Source organism: Lygodium microphyllum, chromosome 3, assembly GCF_053477565.2.
Source record: "Lygodium microphyllum isolate KBCC chromosome 3, Lygodium_microphyllum_v1.1.10, whole genome shotgun sequence".
NCBI classification, from domain to species: domain Eukaryota; kingdom Viridiplantae; phylum Streptophyta; class Polypodiopsida; order Schizaeales; family Lygodiaceae; genus Lygodium; species Lygodium microphyllum.
Genome location: NC_141137.1, coordinates 52,546,461 through 52,568,339, shown reverse-complemented (window position 1 = coordinate 52,568,339; position 21,879 = coordinate 52,546,461). Strand labels below are relative to the sequence as shown.

At 42.4% G+C, this 21,879-nt stretch overlaps 1 protein-coding gene across 1 annotated transcript in view; it reads left to right on the top strand.

Moving 5' to 3' along the window:
- The window catches only part of LOC148038332 (uncharacterized), a 30,125-nt gene extending 12,380 nt beyond the window's left edge, over positions 1-17,745 (top strand). Inside the window, exon 3 of the mRNA XM_087670722.1 lies at positions 17,192-17,745. Coding sequence (XP_087526848.1) covers positions 17,192-17,285 — 94 coding nt within the window. The 3' untranslated portion in view covers positions 17,286-17,745. The remainder of the gene's footprint in view (positions 1-17,191) is intronic.
- The last annotated feature ends 4,134 nt before the right edge of the window (positions 17,746-21,879 follow it).

Genomic DNA, 21,879 nt, shown 5'->3' with positions numbered 1-21,879 from the left:
ATGACGTGGCAGGCTGCACGGCAGCAGGTCTGTGTAGGAACAGTAGTCGCCTGGCTGGGATCAGCTCCAAACTGCGTCAAGAGGGCTGGAAATTAGGCGCCAACTGATGGAGACAGCAATGGACAGCTGCAGCTGAGGTGTCCTCCGCGAATGGGGTGTGGGCAGTAAGTTGAAACACTTGAAATCTACAAAAACAAGATTGTAGATTGAATGGAGGGCAGTATACATATTTATAGAAAGTTTGGGCCCTCCCAAGTGGGTTTGTGCTTATGGGACACAGAAACTCTCTAGGATCGCGTTTCTTTTAAATAAACTAGGTTTCTTCATTAATTAAGTAAGTTTTGGGGCTGTTTAAGTAAAGCTAATGCATTTTTAGCTCAACATTCCATGCTATGTATATATTTGCTGTCCATTATCTTCTGGTTGTAGCACAATAGGTCGCTGTTCATTTTCAGCATCGAAGGGAACAGAATCTTCAGCTAATGGCTGCTGAATGCCCGAATGTTTATGCGGAAATTTGACCTTCTTTTTGTCAAGGTCACCATGTGCAGCATTTTTTAGCAACTTTGCCTCATTAAATATTATGTCTCGACTCTCCCTCATCTCCATATCCCATGAAGATGTCCTTGATGGATTTCACGTCTAGTTTAGTCCTCCGATCTATAGGAACATGCACAAAGGCATCACAACCAAAGACACACAAATGGTCATATGAAGTAGGTTTCCTAGACCAAACCACTTTAGGAATGCCATTTTCCAATGCACAATTGTGAGAATGGTAAGCTCATAAACATATGCTCATCACAATCATCTACTTCTATAAAATCAACCAAATGGGTTCCCCTTGCATCATGTGTTGCATGTCTAGCAGCCCTTCTAGTACATAATAGCCCTTTCTTGTTGTAATGCTTCCACTGCACGTGGCAAACCATCATCATAACCCTACTATTCGGGAGCATGTGGTGCAGCTACAACTTACTGTATTATGTCTGTCCGGCCATTTACAAGAAGCATGGACTCCAAAGAAAGTGACAAAAGACCCTAAAAAACATCACCAATGTCATGGGTGGCTAGCATTTGAAATTGATCATGTGAAAATGCTGCATTTTCAGTAAGTATGACATCCCTACTAACAAACATGCATGGCTCATACAAGTGATAGTCCTTACTCTCCGATCTATAGTGAATGAATATGCATTTCACAACCTTGTCATTAAGCTTCCCATGAAGCTGTTTCAGAACATGGACACAAGCTATGCATCCAAACACCCGACAGTAGTCAACTTTGGGTTTCTTGCCACCCAAGCTTCAAATGGTGTGATTGTCTTCAGTGCCTTAGTGGGTGCACAATTTAACACATGATTTGCACACTTAAGGCCTTGTAGCCAGAACTTATGAGGCAGTCCCTTGCTTTTCAGCATACAATGAGTCATCTCCATAAGTGTCCAACTAGCACCATTTTGCTGAGGAATCATTCTAACAATGGCTTGGTGTAATGCCATGGTCAAGCAAATATGCCTCAAAAGCACGAGACATGTACCCCCCCCCCCCCACACACACACACACACACACACACATTCATGCAAAGTGTTTGCACTTTCAAGCTAGCCATAGCCTCAAGCTTTGCAACAAGTTGTTTAAAATGCATATAACACATCAGATTTTGCTTTCAGGCCATACACCATAGTCACAAGTAATATAAAATGGGATGGGGACAGGGAGGAATGTTCGTCACTTGCGACTATATAGTCACATGGAATGGGACGTGGGATAGAAAGAAGCTACTATCCCTCCAGTCCTCATGTCTAAAAAAACCTCATGCAAAATTTGATCATGAGCAATCCAATGTTGCTTCATCAATGCCTCCCATCTTTAAAAAAAAAAAAAAAAAACATGATGGATAGGAGCATAGCTAAAGAGAATATTTGAGTGTTGTATGTCCCAATTTGGTCGTAAGCATCTATCCCTTCACTGTCCAAAAGCATCTATTGCTTGTTGCAGCAGGTCCCTTTATCCCACCAGCACACGCTTCCCAATAGGGGCTGGATGCAAAAAGGTGAAGAGACACTTCCTAGAAGTGATATGCTTCGATGCTCCATTGTCAAAATAGCATGTGTGCTGCATTTCAGCAGCATTAAATGTGGAACCAGCCATCAAAAAATGAAAATTGCATGTGAGAAATGCATAGTCCTCCACTAAGTTGGCTGAAGCATCGCCATTAGTAGATTTGCTAGTTGATGTCTCCTGAACCACCAAACCGGAGTCCTCTTTGGCCAATCGCTTTTTGCATTCATCAATATAGTAACCAACCTTCTTTCAATAATGACATTTCTCCTTTTTCGTCGACTTTTTTGTGTCTTGGGTAGCCTTATTTGATGGCTGTCTAGCATCAGCCTTTTGCTGATTTTTTACATTTGGCCTAACTTTTCCTTTGCCTTTTTACTTCAAAAGCATAGCCACATCACTGGAATGCAAAGACAACATCAAAGAGGTATGGAAACCAAGATATGACTCAAGAAAAGAGTTCAGTGTGATGTTTACCAACTTAGCATCCTGAATGATCAACTGTGACTAGCTGCTCACGCAAATTTTGTATGTGTGTAAGGTGATCTGTCATGCTATCACCCTCATCCATGTTCACATTGGTTAGTGCTCTGCTGCAGAGATGGAATATTTTGCCTTATTGCATGCTGCAAACATGCGCTCAAGTACATCCCAAGCAGACTTTGAGGTCTTACAAGACTGAATGTGTGGAATAATTGCTCTTTTTATTGACAAGGCAATTAAAGATAGTGCGTGTGCATCCTTCGAGTCCCACTTCCTTTGATCCTCAGTAGGAGGGGGAGGTAGGGCAACAACATCACCACCAACACTAGCAACCTATCCTCCAGCATTACGTTGAGGTGTTTGAGATGCAAGACCTCCTAGTTGTTGCAGATCACTAGTGACATAGTCCCACAAGTTCCTTCGCCACAAAAGATTGTGGACCATAAAACTCCACAATGGGTAGTTTGTGCCATCAAGTTTGTCCTCTTGAGTGAGGACACCAATGATGCTGCTCTAATCATTATGCCTTGACGTGCCATGTGGTCAGTGATGCACAAAATCAACAGCCAAATACTTCAAAGCTGAAGTATAGAGTGTACTCCTCCAAGTACCAAAAATTCCCATGGGATTTGATTGCAAGTACCAAATTGTCACAAATATGCCAAATGTGCTCAATGTCACACACATCAGCACTCAGCCTATAATGACAGCAATGCACTTCTATATCGCACGTGGCTCAAAATGCATGCCCACAAAAGTACAATTTACAACAATTTAATGCTAAGTCTCACCAAAATTTACTGAATTTTCCCCAAAATTTGCTATCCAATCTGATTGTTACAGCAATTTAATGTGGTTGTACCACTTGTTTTCTACCTTGGAATGTGTGTCGAGCAAAAGCTCCAAATTTCTTCACAAAATTTCAAGGAAATTGAAAAAATTTATACCTTATAGTTTGAATTTTTGCAAAGAGGTTGCCTCGGGATGTGTGCCAACAATGAACAACATCTAGAATCCACCTTGTGATGTATCATGCATGCCAAAGCCCCTAGACCAGCAAGCCCTAAATTTTCTTGCACAAATCGGGAAGAAATTGCACAATGTCGGGTTGTCCAGTGTTGATTCACACGTTGGAAGTCGAATCGATGAAAAGCCTCAAATTTTGGGCACCTTGGGAAGCATACACAATGTTCGAGACTCGGTGGCGGCTTAGTCAGCTCAACATGCAGTCCAGGTGGTGGCAATGGCAGTGGCAAATAGACTGTTGGCAAGAGATGGTGGCGCATTGGCTGGTAGAGGCAGCGACTGTGTAATAGCGGTGGCCAGGAGGCAGCAGGGCAGGGCAGAACAACCAAGCAAAGTTGGTTCTGGAGCTCACACTGTGTCCAGCAAAGAAGGCAAGGTAGGCGGAGCACTAGAGGTAAACATGCCAGGTAGGCTGGAGCACTATGTTCAGCAACAGGGGTGCAGGACCAGGTAGGTGTATGCTGACTGAGTGCAACAAGTGGCTCCTCTAGGCAAGACAGGCAGCGCAGGGTGGCAAACCAAGCAGGTACAGGTGGCAAACCATGCAGGTGCTAGCGTTGGTGTCTCTGACAGCGAAACTGGTGCTGTAGGGCAGAATGCAGTGGTCAGAGCTGGCACAGCAGGCAGTGCTTCAAGCAGCATGGGTGCTGCTGGCATGACCTACAGGTTGAGTTGGTGCACTTGGCTGTGCAAGCAGGAGTAGTCGGTGGGTCTGGCAATTGTATTGGCCAATGTTGGGCCAAAGTGGTTGAACAGGCAGTGCTAGCGGCTGTGTATACAGCAACTTTGTCTTTAGCAGCTATTCTCTTCCTCACACGGAGCTTGAGCAGAAGCTAGTGGCAGCAGGACCTTGGGCGAAGCGGCACTGGCTGATCAGAACTTGTGCAAGAGCTGCTTAAATACCAAATGCGAGAAGGAGAGAGAAACAAGACAGTGACAATGAGTGAGCTGAAGTGAGAGTAGAGTGTACTTACTGAACTAAAAAGATAGAGTGAAGGTACTGTTAAGAGTCATTTCCTGGACGTGGCCACATCAATAGTGCCACGTGGCAGCAGTCAGACTGCAACAGCAGTCTGACAGCATTAGGCGGCTGCATTAAATAGTTGGCTGCAGACCTGATCATTTATGGGCATTACTTTCTAGACTGAGTTTCCAGCAGTCTTTGTGCATTGTCTCTGACAGATTTCAGCCTGCTGATTGTAGAGATTGCTCTCGAGGCTGATGGAGATCAAGATCCTTGAGGTGGAGACATACATAGATATTTTCTCTGCACCCGTGTATAATTCTGCATCCTTATACAGCATTCCTCACTGCAGATTTTCTGCGTTTCATTGTCTCTTTCTCTCTCTCTCCCTTCTTTCTGTGTTCACTCTTTGTCATGATTATTTGCTTTTGCATTGCTTCACTGTGACATGGTATTAGAGCATTGAAGGACTAACCTAGGGTGGACCTATTTGAAGAGGAGTTTTCAGTGCAACACAAGGCTGCGTTTTCAGCGTTCAAGTGCGAGCAGGTGGGCTGCGCATTAGAACAAGGTTGAGGTGAGCGTGGGCGTGTGAGAAACGAGAAGATTTGCTGAAGTTGTTGTTTTTGCTGTTTGAGAAGGAAGAAGGCTGCGTTTTTGGCCTTCAAGTACAGATTTTACCTTTCCATCACCTTCGGCGGGTAAAGAAGGAATGGGACGAGCGAACCTCAGCCCTAGCAGGTTGTATTTTCACAGTCAACAGAGGGGGCTGCTTTTTGTGTTTTGTGCAAGCATTGTAGGTGAAGATGTCTTCTGAGGCCGAGATGGAGTTTTAGGCGATCATTGACCGGAAGGTGCTTGTCCTACCGGCTCTTCCTTCAGATCAAAAGCTCGATGGTGAGAACTATCGCATCTTACGGAGGCTATCAATCGTCCTTCTTCCAAGACGAGTCTAGACTCTCTTCTAGTGAGAAGGTGGAGTTGGCAAAGGCTCACACACATTGGGATAAACTCAATGATCTCATTCGCTTGTTTTTATTTCTCTCATGTACTATAGCTGTTATCTCTCATATAGAGCATTTAACGGTGGCTAGGGAGATATGGTTGGAGTTGGATCAGATATATAATTGGATGGCCGTCATGAAGCGAGTTTCTTTGGAAGTGCAAATGAGGACTATGAGTGTCAACAAGTTATCATCCATGTGGGAGCATATAACAAGCTAAGGCAACTTCAGATGTAGGTTCAAAACGCAAGGAAGGTGATCACTTCTGAAAATGTGGCAATAACTCTCCTTTCACAGTTACCGCCTCGCTTCAGTGGTTTTTATTCCGCCTTGATTGCTTTAGGGCGGTCTGAGACTCTTTGATGCAAAGAGATTGTTCCTGTGGTCTTGGACCAAGAGAAGCAACTAAAAGGAACCAATGCTTCGAAATCTAAAGCTTTGGTTGGTCAATCCTCTCAGAAGAAGGGGAAGGACCAAAAGAAGAAGAAGAAGGAAGACAAATCTAAGAAGGACAAAGACAAGGAGTCTACTTGTCACGTTTGTTGCAAAACAGGTCACTGGAAGAAGGATTGCCTCGACAAGGAGAAGAAAAAGAAGGAGAAGAAGGAGAAATCTTCAAAGGATTCTGGAGCGGTGGTTGCTCCACCATCAGCTACTTTCCTTCATTTGGAGGTGGTTGAGGATTCGGCCCTACCGGCTTCTGATGTTGCATTGACCGCCCCATTTACTCGGGAGTGGATTGTTGACAGTGGTGCCTTTAGGCAAATGACTCCTCCTTCAACAGGTATTACTCATTTGCGGCCTTCTCATGGTCAGATTCTTATTGGAGATGATTCGTCTATTCTGGGGCAACATGCATCTTATTCCAAATGGGCGTGGTGGTGCCCATGCATCTAAGGTACTTTATGTGCTGGCTTGGGGTATCATCTTCTCTCGGTGCACAAGATTTGTGCCCTTGGCCTCTTGGTTGAATTTGATGTGGATTCTTTTCAGATTCTTGATCGAGGATCGAGAATAGTTCTTTCTTCAGGTTATAAGAAGAATGGAGTCTATAAGTTGCAGTCTTCTTCTGCCTTGACTTCTCTTCTTCTTACCTCCCAAACTCAGTCCGAGCTTTGGCATGCTCGGTTTGGTCACCTCAATTATGAATATCTTCGGAAGGTGTCTAAGGACCAGTTTGTTCGATGTTTGCCAGATATTGTGGTGAGTGAGCAGCCTTGTGTATCCTACATCAGTGGGAAGCATACTCGTGATGTTGTTCCCAGTAAGGCTTCAAGGCGGTCTTCAACACCCTTGGAGCTTGTTTCCACCGATCTTTATGGACCAATAAGGACAGAATCCCTTCGAGGGAGTTTGTATTTCATGCTCATTGTAGATGATTACAACAGGATGACATGGGCCTATTTCTTGAAGCTGAAGTTAGAGGCTTTCTTCAGCTTGAAGGATTGGTTGCTCTTTGAGGAGAACCGATCGGGCGAAAGCTGAAAACCTTACGATCGGATAAGGATGGAGAATTTGTTTCTAATGAGTTTGCTCGGTTTTGTGCAGATTGTGGCATACACCAGGAGTTTTCCAATACAAACACCCCTCAGGAGAATAGCATTTTGGAGCAGAAGAATCGCAGTGTGATCGAGATGGCCTGTATTATGATGAAGCATCGTCAGATACCTCAGTGTCTATGGGCTGAGACTGTGGCTACTTTAGTTCACCTCCTTAATCATTCCCCTACTTCCGTTGTTGGTATGACTCCTTTTGAGGCGTACTTTGGATCAAAGCCCGATGTTTCTTATTTCAGGGTTTTTGGGTGTGATGCTTATGTTCACATCCCCAAGACATAGCGTGACAAATTTGAAGCAACTTCCAGAAGACAGGTGTTTGTGGGCTATAGCTTGCAATCTCATGGCTATCGATTATATGGTCCTGTTAAGCGGGATGTCTACACGAGCCGTGATGTTCGGTTCGTGGAGATTCTAGCCCCAGAGGGGGGTGAGGATAACCCTGTACTTGGAGATTCCGGTGATAGCTAGGCCCCAGTGACTGTTCCTTTCGAGCCTATGTCTCTTGAGGACTCTTCTTTGGATGAGGAGCCTACTACCCAGCTACCGGCTTCACCTATTGGTCCTCCATTGACGATGGACCTTTCAAAAACTTCAACAGATGGAGAGCACTGGGGTGGGATTCGGCCTCCTCTTTGTTGGGCCCGTGATACGCTCTGAGATTTAGGGATTGAGGGGGTCCCTGAGGAGTGGCAATCGCAGGATGGACCACGGAAGTCATGACGGCACCAGGCACATACTATGGAGCTTGTTTGCTCTAACTACTGTTTGATGTCTCGTGTTATGCAGGATAGAGAGCCTACATCAGTGAAGGAGGCTTTACAGTTTAATCATTAGCGGAAAGCGATGGAAGCTGAGTTGGAGGCTATTGGGCAGAATGGCACTCTGTACGTTGTGCTTCGTTTCTTTCATAAGAAGGTGATTGGTGTCAAATGGGTCTTCAAGACCAAGTACCATAGTGATGGCTCTTTGGACAAGCACAAGGCTTGCCTTGTTGCTAAAGGTTTCACACAGTGCCTAGGTGTTGATTTCCATGATACTTTTGCCCCTACTGCTCACATGGCGACTATTCGTGCTGTTCTTGCCTTGGCTGGTCATTGGAGATGGCCTGTCTTTTAGTTGGATGTAAAGTCGGCCTTCTTGCATGGTGATTTGGAGGAGATCTATGTAGAGCAGTCTCTTGGCTTTGGTTCCTCAGATGGGAAGGTTTATAGGTTGAAGAAGGCCTTGTATGGCCTGAAGCAGGCTCTGCCCTGAAGCAGGCTCTGCATGCTTGAAACGAGAAGATTGTTTTGTTTCTTTAGACCAAGTTGGAATATCAGTGCTCTAGGGCTGATCTACAGCTTTATGTGCACCCTTTCGAGGGTGGTTGTGTGTTGTTTGTTTTGTATGTTGATGACTTGATTGTTACAGGTGATCATGCCCAGAAGGTCAAAGAGACAAAGGCAGCCCTACATTAGAAGTTTGAGATGACGGATTTAGGACTTCTCCATTTTTTTTTGGGCCACAAGATTTATGAGATTCAGAGGGGAATTTTTATCTCTCAGTAGAGATATGTACAAGAGCTCTTGGTGACTTTTAAGATGGAGGCCCATTTCTACTCCTATGGATCCGAACTGGAAGGCCACTTCACACGTAGATTCTCCTTTGGCAGATGCTACCGGCTACCATCAGCTGATTGGATCATTGATTTGGCTCCTCAACACATGGGTTGATCTATGTTTTGTTGTAGGTCTCTTGGTTGGGTTTATGAGTGCACCTCAGTAGGTGCATTGGCAGGCTGCTGAGAGGATACGGTTTCTGAGGGGGACCTTTGACCTCAGGATTTCCTATCTAGCAGGTACATGTGCTTTTGATCTTGTTCTTGCAGGTTGGAGTGATTCGGATTGGGCTAGCGACGTGGATCAAAGGCAGTCTACTACATGTTATTGTTTTACCTTTGGTGCTGGTGCTATCTCTTGGAGTAGCAAGAAGCAGCCCACGGTAGCCCTATCTTCGACTGAGGCAGAGTATTGGGCTGCGTCTTCTACCACATGTAAGACTGTGTGGCTTTGGCAGTTGTTGGAGGAGCTTGGTTGCCCCCAGACTCGTCCTACTATTTTGCAGTGCGACAATGAGAGTTGCATTGCCTTGGCACGAAATTCTGTATTCCATGCCCGAACGAAGCACATAGAGATCCAATATCACTTCATCAGGAAGAAGCTTCTGGATGCAACCATCGATGTGGAATACTATAAGATCGAAGACAATCTTGCAAATTTGTTTATGAAGGTACTTCCCCAGGCTTTACTTCACCGACACTCCAGATCCCTCCGTTTGGTGCCTTGTCCAGGATCTGAGAGAGGGTGTTAAGAGTCATTTCTTGGATGCAGCCACGTCAGCAATGCCATGTGGCAGCAATCCAACTGCATCAGTCGGCTGCATTTAATGCAGCTGACTTGATCATTTATGGGCATTGCTTTCAGTCTATAAATAGGCCGAGTTTCTAGCAGTCTTTGTGCATTGTCTCTAAAAGATTTAAGCTTATTGATTGCAGAGATTGCTCTCGGGGCTGACGGAGATCGAGATCCTTGAGGTGGAGACATATACAGATATTTTCTCTGCACCCGTGTATAATTCTGTATCCTTATACAACATTCTTCATTGCAGATTTTCTGCGTTTCACTCTCTTTCTCTCTCTCCCTTCTCTCTCTGTTCACTCTTTGTCATGTTTATTCGCTTCCGCATTACTTCACTCTGATAGGTACAACCTAAGTTAAACCTAACTAGCCCTCTACCAAAATGAACTAGAGTTAAGTTACTAACTCTAGTCCCTAGTGTCACTACTTTAATGCCATCCACGACACTAGATATACACATACTAAAGTGAGACATTATTAAAATGTCCACACCACACGAATTACATGGGTACTTCCCAGAATTGGCATGTGGTTGATTAAGTAACAGAGAGGAGACTAATGGCCACATATCCATGACCTTCACAAAATAAGCAAGCTATCCCTACCACTACTAGATGTCAATGACAAAGGAATAGGCAAAAGTGTGTGAAGAAAATATGATAGGTATGTGGAACGACAAAAAAAGTGTGTGGAAAGCAAGCTAGTAAAGCTAAGCAAGCAAGGGAGACTGCCTTGGAGACTACCATGTTCATGGATATGGTAGATCGAGAGTTGACCACTCCAAAAGACCGAAAAGGAATAAATGCATACAAATACATGTTTACAAGAACAAAATGCCAATGCACTGGAGTTATGTAAAAGGCAATGCAAGTGTAATCATGCTCGTGCAAAATGCTATACAATAGTGCTACTCGGATAGTGCCCTCGAGGAAAATTGTTCACTTGCATAAGCGCCCTTTTACAATCGTGCCATCTTGATGATGTACATGGAGATACAAAGTGTATCTTGTCACGATTAAGAGAAGAAAGCCACCCCCTCTCAAACTAGAAGGAAAAGTTGGAGGGAATCATCCTCTCCTAGTCAATTTGAAGTAGGGGAGGGTATACCCAAGCCGATCCTAAGTAGCAAGTACTAAAGCACCAGTGGATTGATTGTCAAGGGCAATAGCACTTTGATTGTCACAATAGACAACGGTAGGAGAGTCGCATGGAAACTGAAGTGCCATCAGTAAGCTCCTCGAGTAGATAACCTTCGTGGTACCATCAAAGAGAGCCCTATATGTAGCCATAGCCCTGGAAGCCACCATCGTCTCCTGCCTACAGTTGGTCTAAGAGATGGGTGCCATGCCCAAGGTAAAGAGGTAGCCCATGTCGGAAGTTGGAGGAGTAAGGTGTGAAGTCCACTCCATCTCATGTCTCAATGTGCTAGGCTTGAGAGGATCATGATATGGTGAAGATGTGTTCAAAGTCATCTTGCCCTCCTATTGTTCTTGCTTCTTGAAAAGGGCTTTCAGATCAAAGGCAAAGGTTTCGTGGAAGAGAATCTTGCTCTGATAACATGTGAAGAAATACCCTAACGCAAAAACATAAATGAAAGCATACGACAAAGTATAAACTCAATAGAACATAGCTAGGGTTAGGGTAACTTAGAGATAATGAACACAATGAAGATTTGAATGAATGAATGAATACTGAATATACAATGCTCATGCAGTAGACAAACCGTGCAAGGAATGAAATTTATAACCCGAACTCTCATGTCTCAAGGACAAAGGCAGAGGTAATGAGCAGGAGATTGTGTGGTACTCCTGACAGCTGAAACACAGCAAGGCAGCCTCCAAGATGTCAAACAGTAGCAAACGCAGCAATGATGTGTTGGATCAGTGTTAGATGCATAGAGGTGAGAGAAAAACAGACAACGCAGCAATCAGCTGATGACGTGGTAGCCTATACAACAGCCTACAGAAAAATGCAGATTAGGATGGTGACGTGGCAGCTTATATGGAAGCTTGCTGCAGAAAATGCAAGAAATTCTGCAATTGTCTAGGTTGGGCAACAGCCAGCAAGTACGAATGCAGCAGTGGAGTGCCATGTGGTAGTTGGCAATAGTAGATGAGTGAACATCAATAACGATCGAGGATGGACAATAGTTGTAGGAGGTGTGGACTATGTGACAAAGGCTAGAAAGAGGTCCCGGATGGGTGTAGACAAGGTCACGTAGCTTCAGCTAGGATTTCCTCGCGAACGGGGTGTGGGCAATGAAGCTAGAGGGCCTAAACTCGCAAAAACGAGATTGGACTAAATAGAGGGCAGCTTGCTTATTTATAGAAAGTTTCGCGACCTCGAGCTTCTCCCTGTTTTAAACTCTCTCGAACTGCTCCCCACTTTAGGGTTTTTCATTAATTAAGCATTTTTGGGGCTGTTCAAGAGGCTAATTCAACATGTAATGCATGTTTTAGCTCAACATTGGGAAGTGTCCAAAGACCCAACAATCTCATATGTTGAAGCATAGAAACTTGAGATATGCTTCATCAAGAGATTTGTTGCATTGTCCTACATGGGACAATAGACCATTGCTAGCCCAGAATCCACAATCCGCTCCTATATATAAACGTACCCAACCTTTGTGTGTTTCATGCAAGCATGAAACATGGTTCTTCACCAAAGCCAAGGCACTTTGGTTATTCACACATAGCTTTGTGGATCATGTCTATTGAAAGCCGATCTTGAGTCTCCACCAACATCCAGTTGAGCCAAATTACCTCTTGAGCAATAGAGTAAAGGGCCTGATACTTGGCCTTTGTAGTAAATAAGACCACGGTCGGTTGCTTCTTGCTACTCCATGAGATAGCTCCCAATCCAAGGGAGAAAGCAAAGCTTATAGTGGAGCATCAAGTATCATCATCTCTAGCGCATCCAATATGTTACTCCCTCTCCATACATGATCTCACACGATCTTATTCATTGTAAATAGCACAAGACGTGCAAGGCGGCTCTCTAGTGTGCAAGGCGGCTCTCTAGTGAGCCTGCAAAGGTTTCTTCATAAAAGAAGACAACATTGCCACCACATGTTGAGCTAAAAATTCATTATCCATTGATTAGCTCTTTAAAATAGCCCCAAAACACGAAATTGCCTAAAATTTCATTAAACGGGTAGCAGTTCTAGAGAGTTTCTGGGTCCCACATGCAAAACCCTAATTTGGGAGGATCCTTCCACGTCTATAAATGGATAGGCTGCCCATCATTCAGCCCTAACCTTGTCTTGCGGGTTTCAACCTTCAACCCTCTTCGACTAGTTGTTCGGCTCCTAATGACTATTTCTACATGATCTACAATTGTCACCCAGCCTCCCATTGCTACTAATGATGTACTTCCATGATCTATATTAGGTCGTTTTTGTGTTAGCAATTTTCTTCATCAACCTCTACTCTGATTGGTGGTTGCTACACTCGAGATTTGTCTCTAATGGACAATACACATTGACACCTCCCTCAGCCCACTCCCACAAGAGCCACCGGTTGTTGGGTAGCTTTGCCATTGGGCATTCTATACATTCTCTCATTCATTTACAACATTCATTCATTCACTTCAGAGTTCTCTTTCTTCTTTGTTTGTGTTTGTGTTTTTGCATTTTGCGTTTTGCGTTTTGAGCTTTGCATTTTGCCTTTAGGACTTGAGTTTTGCATGCCACTGTCTGAGTCTGTGTTTCAGTCATGGCCGTACTTTCTACATTTCCTTAGTGCAAACCCTAGCATATCTTCACATTGTATTAGAATTGATGCTCTTGTAAAGAGTATCCTGTGGATATTGTGAAGGCTCGGTTTTGTGCGAGGTACACGAACAACACGTTGTCAGAAGTGGAGCAGCGGTGGAAGCATAAACATGTGCTGAAATAAACTGCTGAAACACAAGACAAAAAGAAAAGAACACGATACAGATGAGAACTCAGATGTATGCACGGGAAATGGAATCCATATATTTGAACACGAGACAATCGCATACAACAGTGAGTCACTGGCTGCGTGGGCACTAGCACTGGCTCTGGCTCCTCTCTCCACAGAGTCTGCAGATGGTGAAGATGATGATAATACTGACTGAGGAGGAGCACTGAGTATAAATAGGCTGAAAAAGTGGGGAGCAATAATGCTGGTCGGACAGCATTAATGCTGGCCGACTGGTGCATAAAAATGCTCCACTGGCATAAAATGCCACACCAGAAAAAACCTAAAATACCTAATAAAAATGCCCAGCCCAAATCAAGCTCAGACTCACACATGAGCTGACAAATACTCTGCTAACACACGTAACTAATTCATAATATCTCAAACACCTTTTTCTCGAGATCTTCTTCTCGAGATCCCATGATGTCTTATTAGGCTTCTCCATAATTGGAGACCCTAAGGCATTATGGACTTAATGGGAAAGACAACACGCCACCTTCGCCTTCTTTTTCTTCTCTTGTTCCAAATTTCAGTTTCTTGACAGAGGATTTTGAGAGTACTTGTACATCACGTATAGTCAAGCTTACCCCCCCTCCTACCAACTTTGCTGCTCCATCCAAATTTGTCGGTGAGGCTTGCTACCTCTCCGATCAAGGAGGACGTACGACATTTGGGATGATTGGTGACCCATCTTCATACCATCTAGGCCCAGTGTCAAGTTTGTACAACCCGTTTGAGTCGTATGAATCAAAACCCTCTCCTGTTTCTCCTTTTGGTGTGTAGTGTTGGGTGTAAAGTCCCTTAATTTCTATCTTTATAAACTTATATGGGTGTGAACACACCCTTATTTGTACCCTAACATATAAATACATTTTATTTTGCATGTACCATAACAAGGTTGTACACTCATCTTGGTATTCTCTCACTCTCACACTCAACACTATTGCTACTCCACTTTTGACTCGCATTCCCACTACGCACTCATCCCAACAAACTGGTATTAGAGTTGCAGCTAAGGTGTGTGTGCTTCTCAAGGACAGTGCGGGTCAGTTCTAGCATGCATGCACGAAGAGAACTATAGGTCGTCGCTTTTGCAGGCAAGCAACAGTGTCTCCCTAGCAATCAGCGTGACCAGGGGAGACTAGAGTGACTAGGCGGAGACCATGTGGTAGTCAGTGTGACAAGGCTGACCAGGCGGCAGTCAATAGCAGCCAGTCGCGTTCAGGTGACAGCGTGGCTGGCAGGTAACGGCAGGCGGTAGCATGTGACATTGTGGCTGGCAGGCGATGGCAGGTGACAGCTTCATGATAGTCAGCTCAACATTTTTTTTGGGTGACTTGTCACATCTACCTAAGCCCCAATTCGTGCATGCAAGCACAATCTGCAAATTAGTGCCTAAAAATTTGAGGCTTTTCCTAGATTTGGTGTTGTTTATGCATAACAGTGACATTGGACACGGAAATTGCAAAAATTGTGCACATTGGCTTTGAAAATTTTGGGGCTTTTCATGTATCAATGAAATTTTGCTAAGTTGAGCCGAATTTACTGACATTGGTGTACATTTAGACCCAAGAAATTTGCGGCATTTGCAAAATTTTTTGAAATTTTGCTGACTTTGCCTGTTGTATGCTCTCGAGAACATCCATTAATGCAATCTGGGCAGATTGGTAAGTGAAAATTTGGTCCTTTTGCTGAAATTTGTGAATTTTGGCAAAATTATGTGTGAAATGCACTTTGGGACATTGTTGAAGCAATCTTGGTGCTATAAGCAATGTAATTCAAGTTTATTATCTCCCACTTGTGAGATTTTGGAGAAATTGCAAAGAATTTTGGTGGTTTTTGTGTATCAAAAGTGCTTTTGGGCACATACATATGCAATACATATGTTAGGCAGCTCCTATTGAGTTGATGTATTGCTGAATATTCATAGTGCAGTAGTCTTAGTGATCATTTGCAGATCTAGGATTGTTGCAAATGTATTTTTGGTGATATTGCTGAAGTGGGAGTCAACTTACAATGATGTACGCATGGAATGTATGCTGAAATCTCAGTTATGTTGATGAAAGTCATTCTTTCTACTGCTGCATGTGTATTTGGATCAAATCTTGGTCTTATTTCCTGAAAATTTGGGCTGAAATTAGCTGAATATTCAGCCTAATATTTACTGTCATAAAATACAGCATTGGTAATTGGCTTTTTGCTGAAAAATGGCCACTAATGTCTCTAGCAGCAGTGACACTAAATTCCTTATTAAAAACAAGAGGTTTGATGGCACTAGCTTTGATTTGTGAAAGGGCAGGATGCAAGGCATTTTGTTTCTCAAGGACTGTGATGATGCTCTTTTGGAAACCAAGCCTATAGCTATGACAGATGAGGATTGGGCTAGACTCAACAAAAAGGCCATTGGATACATTAAAATGGTTGTATCTGATGATGTACTTACAGACATTAAGCGTTTTGATATGGCTTATGCCATATGGAAAAAGTTAATGGGCACTTATGAAAATATGCCTCTAGTGAATCAAGTGCATCTCATGCGTAAGCTTGTGAACATGGAGTTGGATGAGTCTAAGCCAGCATGTGAGCATTTGAGTGCTTTCATAGGGATTTTGATTTAGTTGCAGGACCTTGGTTTACAGCCCTTGCATGTTGTGTGCAGTATGGTTCTAATGGCAGCAATCTGATGTTCATGTAGGAGGAAATCAGCAGGGCGGCCAGCTAGAATTGCAAATGCAAGCTGTTAAGGGCTTTTGATGCAATCACCAATAGTAGGAGTACATGCCAAGCAACAGTGGACGGACTAATCATGACGCGGCAGCAGTTGTGAAGACTGGACAGCCACTGAGTGAAGGCTGATGGCTGAAAATCTTCAAAACAAGATGGGGCTGAATGGTGGGCAGCCCTCTATTTATAGATGTAGAAGGATCCTCCCAAATTAGGGTTCTGCATGTAGGACATAGACACTCTAGGACTGCTCCTCGTTTTAATGAAACTTTTGGTCATTTACATGTTTTGGGGTTGTTTTAAAGAGATAATCAGAATGTAATGCATTTTTAGCTCAACATGGGGTTGGCTATCAGGTTTGGAGCAGGCAGCTACATCAATTGTAATCCTTTAGTGTGCAATTGGCATGCTTAGGGCAAGTTGGCTGGTTTGGGCTTCTTTCTCTATTTAAAACAGCCCCCCCATCGCAGCATTCAGTTTTGCAAGTTCAGCAGTCTCTCTCCATCAGCCTGGGCATTTCTCTGTCATCAGCTTGATCCGGTGTCCTCACTGACACCTCAAGCTGCGTGCATGGACTGATCAGTCCACATTGTATTCAACATTCCACTTAAAAATCAGTGCAAATTGTTTCTTCCCATGCTCTGTGTTTGTTTTGTTTCAGTCCTTCTGTTCCATTCTCTCTCTGTATTGGTATTCTTCTTCTATTTTGTACCCTCACATTCTCCTCATGCTGCAGTCCACATCCCATTCCGGAGCTGCTGCCACCCATACAATTCAGCCTGAGAAAGCAAATACTTTTGCATGATGGGGAAAAAACGAAAGGGGAAAGGGTGGGGGTGCAGCTTTCAATACCCACAATATAATCTCTACCATGCATAATGCATTCAGTTTATTCAAGTTAATTGTGTGAAATTCTAAAGCTAATGTTGAAGCAAAAAGGACTATGAGGGCTTTCAAATGCAGCATAGATGAAGAGGGAGGGAGGTAGGGAGCAAAGAGATCTAAGACTATTGGTTCTTGGTTGTTGCAGGTATTACTGTTTGTTGGTTCCTTTAACTGGTCCCGTTATTATTATTGCTGTATACTTACACTGGCTAAGCATGAAGCTTTTTAAACATGCCTAGTACATTCTATTGGATAGATGTATGCTGAAATTGCTATTCTCTTCAAAGGATATTACAAAAGAGCATGTATCTAAGCAACTTTAAGATGTATACCATGTAGAAATTTTACTCAATGCTTTTCCTAGAATTGCATGAGATACTAATGAAAGGATACATTACAGACAGTTCCATAATTGTTTTTGGAAAATGGCAAGATGTAAGTGTGCACTTTTGTAACCATGAGGCATCAACTTTTTAAGCCTTTGGAAGACGGCTAGATGTGAAACTTTTGTAACTATCAAGTCTCAACAATTACCTGTTAAGGTCATATTACCAATTTTGTCAAAAATCCTGAGAGCGGTTAGCATAACATTGGGATCAACACAATGAAGCCTTATCTTGACATTGAGAGACGATTCAGGTTTTTATTACCAAAGGGTGAAAGAACAACAGTAAGAGACAAGGCTTATCCTCGGGTCAAATGATGTTTCCTAGCAGTTGAGCTTCAAGTGTTGTGTACATTAAAAAAGTTGAGATGCTTATATTTGATAGCATACATGAAAGCATGTTGATAATTCAGTTGATTTTGAACAACAGTCTTAACCTTTACAAAGCACTTAGTTCTAAAGCATATCAACTGCACATATGGATGACCAGCCTTGTGCACATGAGAGCATTTGGTGGTTATTCCTACTAGTACTTTTATGGAATCCTTTAGGCAGATGCAATATGAGCATTGAGCATAGAAGCGTCTTCTATTGGATTTTGACTGGTTTGGATGCATAGAAACATAATATTCTGACTACATTACACAATATCCTGTCTCATCAAATTCTACTACTAGGATGTAGAGCGTATTTCAGGAGCCTTTAGTACTCATCTCTAAGTGCTGTATTTTATGCTAATTTATGCAAGCACTTTGGGTCATCTTTATTGACAAATCAAGATGATCGCAAACTGCAAAGAAGTTATTAGACTCTAGATCTCATCATGTAGAGAGTAGTGACTTGACTTGAAATGAAGTCGGCTATGAAAGCTTATGATTTGCTTGTTTGTTGATGATTATTTCTTAAATCCTTACATAACCATTTGATGGATGGTGATATTGTATAAAAGCTTCTATAAACATAATAACCGCTCCTTGTGTGACAAGTTATATGATCTTTAATTGCAAAATCATACTTGGTGTTAGTTTATATACTGTTGTACTAAGAATTGTTTACCATTACTGATTAGAAATCCATTCAAGATGCCCTCTTCAGTAAGTTGATTAATATAAAGAAGCATATGGATATATAGCAGTGGCACAAAATAGAGTACTCAAAGGACAACCATATCTAATTGATCATCAAAGTTACTTTAATCCTGTGAAATCACCCTTCCAGAATATAATGCAATATTGTGTTAATACAATGAAAAAGATAATATTATTCATTTCATGCCCAAAGCCAAACCTGACCATTAGGGACACTATATATTCCCATTGTAGTGTATTGAGTGCCTTGGCAATCCACCTGCATAAACAAGTCATCTTGCTTGGTATGTTTTGCCTTGATTGATTGCCCTGATCGAATGTTGATATATATATAAATTGTACTGGTAGTAGTTCTATCAAAATGAGGCACATAACCATGTGCTCGAAGTAGCCTTGCATGAAGGCCACACTTATGTGAACCATTATCTTTGCAATCAAGTTATAGTTTAAAGACATAAGAAAGATTGGCCTCTAAGCATAAAGTTCATCATCACAAAGTTGCTTCTAGGTACAAATTTGATGATGCATTCTTTTTCCCAATAAATGATCACATCTGAGTATCGGAACAATGATTCTTCGTAAGGAGGATAGTGTCCTTGCTATAATCCCAAAATGTAGAAAAGAATTGAACTTTCAGTCTATCCCATCTTGGTGACTGGTAGTGACCAAGAGATTTTAGTATTGCATGAAGTTTGATTTTAGTGGGATAAAAGCATGGTAAAGTGGCTTACAATTTCTACTTTTTTAGCAGGAACGACAACACTTGTTTGAAATATAGTTGAATCATAGGTTTTACACCCTTTCATAGAATATGGTTTAGCTATAATCTTTACACCAAAGGATGGTTCTATGATAAAAAGTTGTGTGCATATGAGCATGGGAGTTTTAAAGATTCACAAAAAAATGAAGTTACTTAAAATATGTGCTAGTCTCTTTGCATTCTTAAATCTTGTGATCACGTCAATCTTTGACTTGCCTTTGTTACTCCCTTGCATCATGTGCTTTTATCCCTTGAGAATCACACACACACACACACACACACACACACACACACACACACACACACACACACACACACACGCACGCACGCACGCACACGCACATGCATGCATGCGCATGCAAGCACACACATGCATGTTGCATGTGCATATACATTTCATCTAGTGCATGCTTTGACATGATTTAACACTTTTTTTCACGACCTTAGAGCATGGGAAGTTATCATTGTACTATTGATAATACCTTGGCTCGCAAATCAAACATTGAAACTACTTATGGGCTTCTTGATGAAGGGATATATCTTCTCGCTAAATCTAATTATGGTTTGAAACACATGCTCTTCAAATAATACTTACCCTTGCCAATGGAGGTTTACATCCATGCATAAGGTTGCTTGTATACCTACAATGACTGGCTTACCTAGTAGACATAAACTTGTATATCTAATGTAGGGGAATATGCCTTACAACTATTTTGTCAAGCCCTAGTAAATATTGTAGCCCTTGAGAGAGATTAGTTTTCACATATAAATCCCTCTACCAGGTAAAGGCAGGGACATGGGCTATACTTCTATGGAATGGGCATACTAGGAGAGAAGATTGCAATTAGAGGTTTCTTTCTTTTGGGGGTTGTGGGGTGGAGGAGGGGGCTAAGCTCATGCTACATGGCACCTCTCCCAAAATGCCATGTGGCACCTCCTCCAAAATTGAAGGAGATGATGATGAGGATGATAATGAGTTGGTAGGAAGAGAGTTTGAGATGGAAGTCAATGATGGTGATGATGGAGGATGGAGGGTGATTGATAATGTAGGTAGGATGGAATAGTGATGACTTGGGTAGAGAGAGTTTATGAAGATGATGTGGCAGCTAGAGTTGAGATGCCTAGTGGGTTAGCACCAAGATAACTGTAACGGGTGGTGGATGAGGGAGGCATTGGTGTAGGCTAAGATTGGTGGCATGTTGTAGCTAGTGGGGCTTATTGTTGTGGAGTAGCTCAATTAGTCAATCAAGGTAGCTAGGATGGTTAGCAGTAGCCAAGGAGTTGCAGCTCTCACTCACTCATACACACACACATTCTCTCTCTCTCTCTCTCTCTCTCTCTCTCTCTCTCTCTCTCTCTCTCTATTTCAAGGTAGCAAGATGGCATTCTATGTCTAGCTGGATAGCATTGTTTGTTTAGCCCAAGAGGGGAGAGGGGATGTGTTAGAGCATGCATCTTTTGGATAGATGGGTGAGCGGGCTAGGCAAATAGTATGGACAGGGTGGACATTAGCACAGGCAACGCCATAAGAACAGGCAATAGGGTACAAGTAGTCGAGGCGATGGTTAGCCTACTTACAAGTAGCAGGCATGCATCAAGCCATCAGGCAAGGCTAGATGACGAATAGGGCCAATCTTCGTGAGCAAATGTTGAATGAAAACTAAGGTTAGAAAATTGTGTTTGAAATGGAGGGAGGAATGTACTTTGTTGAATTGTTTGAGATTTTCAAGAAAACGATAGTGATACTACGATGGAGAGAGAGCATTTGGGTGTAATATTTGAGATTTTTAAGAAAACAACAAGATTTCTAGGGTGTGAGGTTGACAAAAATATATCTATCTAGCAACTTAAATTGTACTAATACCTCTTGCTTTCTGTGCCTCCATGAATTTGTTCCTTGAAAACACCTAAAAACTAAAACTAAAATAAAACACTTGGAAATTGAAAAACACCATTTTTACCATAACAATAGCTCTCCCTCTATTGTTTGAGAGATTCTCTCTTTCTAAACCGAAAGGCCCTAACGTGAGTCTAGATATCTCCTAAGGCACATTTGTTTGGTGTTGGTTATATGCTTATTTAATGACATCAACTACATAAGAGAGGAAGAGGAATGAGCAAATGTGAGCGTCCAAGTGTGTTTAGGCCTTCTTCAACTATGATCTCTTAGTTTGAGAAAGAGTTGAAGACTTCTTGAGAGTTGGATGATAAATAGCTTTGGTCATGAGCTCTGTTAGATCATTGGACTTCAAGATAGCTTGCATCAGTACTTGCTAGATGTTGCACATTTCTCCATCAAGTTTTTTATCTTGGATAAGAGCCAATAGAATTGAGACTGCAAGGTCTTAGAACTCCATATCAACTTTGGAAGACATCCTATTTTGCTTTGAATAACTTGACATGTATAGGATAAACCCCCTCTATCTCTAAAAGGGTAGTTAGATGAGATTTCCTTTACTAGCTCATGAAAAAATTTACCACAAGATGTGGTAAAAAATCAAATCAGCTTCAAAGGGCTCAAAATCCAACATTTTCCATGCTTTGACATCAACTACCATTGCACAAACAAATAACCAAGCCTCCTTTCACATGTCTCTCCA